The 6,147-nt window shown below is 55.8% G+C and overlaps 1 protein-coding gene across 1 annotated transcript; it reads right to left on the reverse strand.

The window, feature by feature from the left end:
• Nucleotides 1–4,571: 4,571 nt before the first annotated feature.
• Nucleotides 4,572–5,683, reverse strand: NOP10 (NOP10 ribonucleoprotein). The gene is made up of 2 exons (XM_024202643.3): nt 5,555–5,683; nt 4,572–4,893 (listed from the first exon to the last, which is right to left on the reverse strand). The coding sequence occupies exons 1-2, from the start codon at nt 5,606–5,608 to the stop codon at nt 4,753–4,755; spliced, it is 195 nt and encodes a 64-aa protein (XP_024058411.1). The 5' UTR covers nt 5,609–5,683; the 3' UTR covers nt 4,572–4,752.
• Nucleotides 5,684–6,147: the final 464 nt, after the last annotated feature.

Genomic DNA, 6,147 nt, shown 5'->3' on the forward strand with positions numbered 1-6,147 from the left:
TCAGCGGTCTGGTGCAATGTGGTGCCCAGACATCCAGTGGTTATCAAGTGAGTTTTCCACAGGTGTGGCTAAAGGTGGAGCACGGGAGGTGACCCATGGTTTAACGTGCAAATATTTCACAGCTGTCTGATTTAGTCAATGATTTGTTTGTCGGAGGCCCTAGCCCGAGGCTTTGGCATGCAGACAATCCTTGGAGAAGTGCACTGCAGGGCCAGTATGTGCAAGGAGAATGTCTCACAAGTCCTGGGGCAAGCACTTGTTTGCAAATATCCTGCAGGGAAGGTGATTCGAGGAAGGGGTCTGTTGGTTATGGAAATGAGACAGTGCAAGGAGGCAAAAGAATTTTATAAGGTCCTAGTGCAATGATGGAGGCAGAAGAGAACAAGAGATCCAGGTGCGAGGAGGAGAATTACCCACCGGTTTCTGGTGTAATGTGCAAGGAAAGCAAGTATCCTAAAGAGTTCTGCTGCAAATATCCCACGTGATCCTGGTGCAACAAGAAGGTGAAATAGCTCAAGGGTCCTGGTGCAGGATGGCAGCTATTCTACACGGTTCTGGTACAAGAAGGTGGAGTATCCTAGTCCAAAGAGATGATTATTGCACAGAGTCCTGGTGCAAGGACATATGAAACTATTCCTTGAGGTCCTGGTAGGGTTATGGTGCACGAGTATTCCTGCTGCAAAAACGTACAACTTTTCAACGGGGTCCTGGTGTGAGAAGACAACTATTAAATGTCAGCCTAGTGCAAGGACACACAATAGCACAAGGCAATATGGCTATTCCAGAGGATCCTAGGGCAAGGGCCCACAAACTCCCTACAGGATCCTGATGAAACTCACATGAAGGCATGCAGTCATGCAAGGGTGAGAAAATCCCACACGTGAACATGTGAAGCCCCCATATAGTCCACATACAGGGGATATAATTATGCAAGGGCATACATATCACCAATGTGTCAATGGGGCAAAGGCGTGCAAACCCACTGCAGGACAGGGATGATGGTGCAAGACCTCCAGTGTGTTGGGGCAGCGATAGAGTGAGGATATACAAAATCCTAGTGAGAGGGACGATTGTGCTCAATCCCCAAAGAGGAGGAATGATGGTGCAAGGAATGTTTAAAACCCTTATGAATAAATCACTGGGGCAAGGGCATTCATGAGCTCTGTGAAGAAAACAATGGTGGCAAGGGATGTGGGTCTCTCAAGTCACTATTGGAAGGGTTGTGTGAACCCCATAAGTGGAACCAATGGTGCAGAAGTCAGGCAAGCCCCCTGTGAATTGGTGCCAGGGCATGCAAAAGTCTCACGGGGGGATGGGGGGAACCAGTGGTGCACGGGCATATGAGAACCCTATGAACAGGTCCATAGTGTGGGGGTGTGCAAAAGCCCTGTGAGGGAGCAATGGTGCAAGGGACACACAAGCCACATGTGGGGGAACCAGTGGTGCAAGGGGTATGCAAGAGCCCCTTATGCAGATCATGGATGTGAAGTCTGCACAAGAGCCCTGGGGGAGGGGGGGAGATGGTGCAAGTGGCATACAAGCCACATATGGGGAAGTGATCGTGCAAGGGGTGTGCAAGACCTTCACACACAGGTCATTGGTGCAAGGAGCATGCAAGAGCCTTGTGAGGGAGCAATAATGTAATGGTGTGCAAGTCACATATGGGGACCTGATGGTCAAGGGATATGTGAAAGCCCCATGTTGGTGCAATAAGGGGAGGGGTGTGCAAGAGTCTGTGACCAGGTCAGTGGTACAAGGGGTTGTACAAGACCTCCCCCGAGGGCGGGGCGATGGTATGAGGAGTGTAGGAGACCCATACTGCCCACTTGTTTATGGGGGGCTCACACTCCGCGTGCGCAGCAGCCCCCCGCCCCGCGGTGCCCCCTCGCCCGAAAGCGCGGGAAAAGCCCTGGGCAGCCGTCGGGGACCGTTAGTTGTTTACCTTTAGCGCGCGCCGGCCTCTGCTCCCCAGCGTTCCACAGGGTCCCCGCGCGCCGGGGCTGCAGCTCCTGCTGCCGCTCGCGCTGTCAGCTGCCGGCTTCAGTGGAGGAGGGGATGATTCGGAGGAAGCGCGTTTCCCCCACCCCTTTTTCAGCACATGCGCAGACCCGGAGAGCTGGGGCTATTGCTGGGCTTCAGTCTAGTTCTTTATGGGCGGGGGAGGAGCGGGGTCAGAGGTCATGAGTGGAGGGGGACTGCCACAGCCCGGGGACTGCTGGGAGTCGTAGTTTTCTGAAGGGAGGGGGCGGGCTAGGGGCAATGACAAATGTGGAAGGGGAAAATGTGGGAGAGGGGCATTAAGGGTCAGGATTAATGGGGGCAAATGTGGGGGGCATTTGGAGGCACAGCAGAGAGGCAAATATGGGGAGGGGCAAATTCAGGGGGTGGGCTTTACAAGGGCAAATGTGGGGGGAAGGGGTATTTGAGGCATTAGGGTCTGGGGCAAATTAGAGGAGGGGGCATTTGAGGGATAAGGAAAGGCAAATGCAGGAGGGGAGTGAGGGGCAGTGGGAGAGAGAGGGTAACTGTGCAGAAGGAGCTATTTGGGGGACAGAGGAGGGGAAGGGCAAACGTGGGGGCTTTGGGGAGCTGGCAGTCTCTGGGGAGAGGGGGGGAGCAGTGTGTGTGGTGGGTAGTTGGGGGTCACCCCAACTTCCTGCCTCCAGCCTGACAGGGTTTTGATACCCCCCCCACCCCCATAGTCTCTCCAGGGATCAGGCTGCTGTTGATGTGAGCTGTCCCATAAGGGGCCCCAAGCTGAGCCCCTTCCCGTTCATGCCGGGAATGGATACCACTCTCACTCCTCTTCCGGCAGGAGGCAGACTGGCACAGCCCGCAGGGCCCCTGACACGCTGCCTCCGCTGCTGGTGCTTGCCGAGGGGCCTGAGGCAGGGAACCCGCCGCCAACAGCTCCAGCTGGCCATCAAAGGCTGTCCTGGGGCCCTGTGAAAGGCACTGCAGGGAGCACAGCTCCTGCCAGCCCCGATCCCCCCCACCACACACAGCTCTGCCGTGCCCCACTCCTGACCCACAGATCCCTGGGATTTCCCCACCTCAGCTCTGCTGGTGCCACTCACTCCCAACCTGCAGCCCCTCACTATCCCAGCCCTGGGCTTTCCCGCACAGCTCCGCAGCCTTCTGGTGCCAGGTATGGCGCCGGGACCGAGGTGCTGCCCCTTTATTCTCTGCCAAGCCCTGGTCCCCTCGACGCTGCCTGTGAAGTGGGCAGAGCTGGCCCAGGGCCAGAGGGAGCAGACGAAGCATGTGGGACATGTCCAGTTGCGTTCTCTGCACTGGGAGGAGGAGCGGGGTCTCCTGGCCAGCTCAGGGGGCTGGGAACCAGGACTCCTAGGTTCTCTCTCCATTCTGGCAGCAGATCAAGCAGCGCTTTCCATGCTCACTCCTACTCCATCCTGTGCCCTGCCATACATTAATCTGCCGTGTCACCAGCAACCCAGGACTTGTTTTTAAACCCTCCTACTGCCGGATTGGTGCTCCGCCCGAAATGCCCATCTCCATTTACGCGAGGCAGATGCTGCCCCCTGCAGGATGCTAGGGGCCATCATTCTCCAAAAGATGTTGGACATGGAGATGAATTTACTTGTCTCTCCACAATTTAAATAAGCCAAGCCAGAAACCTATCCAAATCGCCCCTCAGCCTCCCCTCCCAGCAGGCCTGTAGCGTTCCCCATAGATTCCCCCGGTAATGGTCCCAGTCCAGCCACCTCGCCCCAAACCAGCCCCTCACCCTGCCAGTCCCTTTCCTGTTTCACATTTGCTTGCACGCACTGCCAGTCTCTATAATCCTTAAGGCCAAGATCAGCGATTCCTACAGAGGGTGATCGTCTAGTACAGTGGTTCTCAACCAGGGGTACACAGAGGTCTTCCAGGGGGTACATCAACTCATCCAGATATTTGCCTCATTGTACAACAGGCTACATAAAAAGCACTAGCGAAGTCAGTACAAACTAAAATTTCATACAGATAATGACTTGTTAATACTGCTCTACATACTATACACTGAAATATAAGTACAATATTTATATTCCAAATGATTTATTTTATAATGATATGGTAAAAATGAGGAAGTCAGCAATTAGTCAGTAATAGTGTGCTAGGACACTCTTGTATTTTTATGTATGATTTTATAAGTAAGTAGTTTTCAAGTGAGGTGTAACTTGGGGGGTACGCAAGACAAATCAGACTACTTTCCAAAGTAGTCTGGAAAGGTTGAGAACCACAGGTCTAGTCCAACTGGTGACACAAGCAGAATTAATTCCTGCATGACCTAGAGCAGATCTGCTGTGAAAAACAACCCTCTCTCCCTATAAAGCTTGCCAGAGACGGAAAGTCAGCCCCCTCTGCCCCACACCTTCCCCTACAGGCCCACCCATGGCTAAACACAGCAGAGATCCCCCAGCATGAAACTGACCAGCCCAGCATCACCACTAGGCAGGTTTATTAGGAATTATTTTGGGAGCGTTCCCCAGCCTGTGTTACCCGGAAGGCCAGACTAGACAATCTCTTCTGGCCTTGAAATCTGGGGTCTATGATCAAAACCTGACAGATGATGTGGGATCAAGACAATTTATTTGCACCCCAGAGGAACAGTGTATCCAGTTGGAGCTCGATATGGGCAATCTAACCCAGTTTTTCGCAGAGCACGGGGTCTGTGGGAGCCGGGGCTGGATTCAGGGAGCAGCTAGACCCCATCTCAGTTCAGCAGCAGATCCAGTAGGCTGGGCGCTTGGCTCACAGGATGGCCTGCGGCTGCTGGGTCATCAGGACACCAAAGCGTTTCTTGATGGTGATACGGTGGCGGGAGTACTTGTCATCCGGGGAGAAGCGGGCAGGGTGTGCGGAGCAGGTCAGCTGGCCAGAGGGATCCACTTTCTGCCAGGGACAAGACACAGGAAGACATGTTAGAGCAACCTGGGCCTGACCCATAGCCCCCTGCTATCCCAGCCCTGTGCTCCCCCGACCCACGTCTGCCGGTGCCCACCCCTCCTGACCTGCAGCCCCCTGCTAGCCCAGCCCTGCCGGAGCTCCTCGCTCCTCACCTGCAACCCTCTGCTAGCCCAGCCAGTGCCCCTCATTCGCAGCCCCTGCTAGCCCAGCCCTGCACCCCTCAACTCTGCCGGAAACCCTCACTCCTGACCAGCAGCCCCCTGTTAGCCCAGCCCTGCCCTGCCCCCCCAGCCCAGCCAGTGCCCCTCATTCCCAACTCGCAGCCCCTGCTAGCCCAGCCCAGCCCCCCGAGCCCTGCGGGTGCCCCTCCCTCCCAACTCGCAACCCCTGCTAGCCCAGCCCAGTCCGGACCCCGCGCCCCTTTCCCAACTCTGACGGTGCCCCTCACTCCTGACCCGCAGCCCCTCCTAGCCCAGCCCTGGGCTTCCCCAGCTAGTGCATGCGGAGCCCTGGAGCCAGGCAGCGGGTAGGATGGGGCAGGGCCGGGAGTAGGGACAGTAGGAAAGGTTCGGAAGGATCCGGATTGGGACAGGAGTCGCCAACTCTGCATCCGGATTGCACCCCGGGGGGGGGGGGAGGCGCCCACCTTGAGGGTGTAGACCCTGTCACCCTGCGCGTTGAGATAATACTGCAGAAACATGCTGCACAGCCGGACCACCTTGCAACTCACGTGCCGCTGATCCCGGGACCCTGCACCGGAAGGAGGCCAGCCCCAGCGCACGCTGGGAACTGTAGTGCGCTCTAACCCCAATGTACGCTAGGAGAGGGACCGCCCATTGTCCGCAGTGCACTCTGGGAGTTGTAGTTCAGTCTAGCCCCAATGCCCTAGGAGAGTTGCAGGGTCTCTACGCCAGGGCACTCTGGGAATTGTGCCTTAATGCACTATAGGAGAGGGACCTCAAGCCCCAGTGACCTAGGAGGGATGGAGGGTGTATACCCTAATGCACTCTGGGAGTTATAGTGCACTCTGCCCCAATGCCCTAGGAGAGCTGCAGGGTCTCTACTAGAGTTGTAGTGTGTTCCAGCCCCAATGAACTCTGGGAGCCATTCTCTTTCTGCCCCCAAAACCTTCAGAGAGTTGTAGTTGTTTGGCTAGGCAGGTGCATTATGGGAGTTGTAGTTTCTTAGCCCTCCGATACTCCAATGCTCTGCACCCCAGTGCATTTTGGGATATGTCCT

Source organism: Terrapene carolina, unplaced genomic scaffold, assembly GCF_002925995.2.
Source record: "Terrapene carolina triunguis isolate 2854851 unplaced genomic scaffold, T_m_triunguis-2.0 Scaffold788, whole genome shotgun sequence".
NCBI classification, from domain to species: Eukaryota; Metazoa; Chordata; order Testudines; family Emydidae; genus Terrapene; species Terrapene triunguis.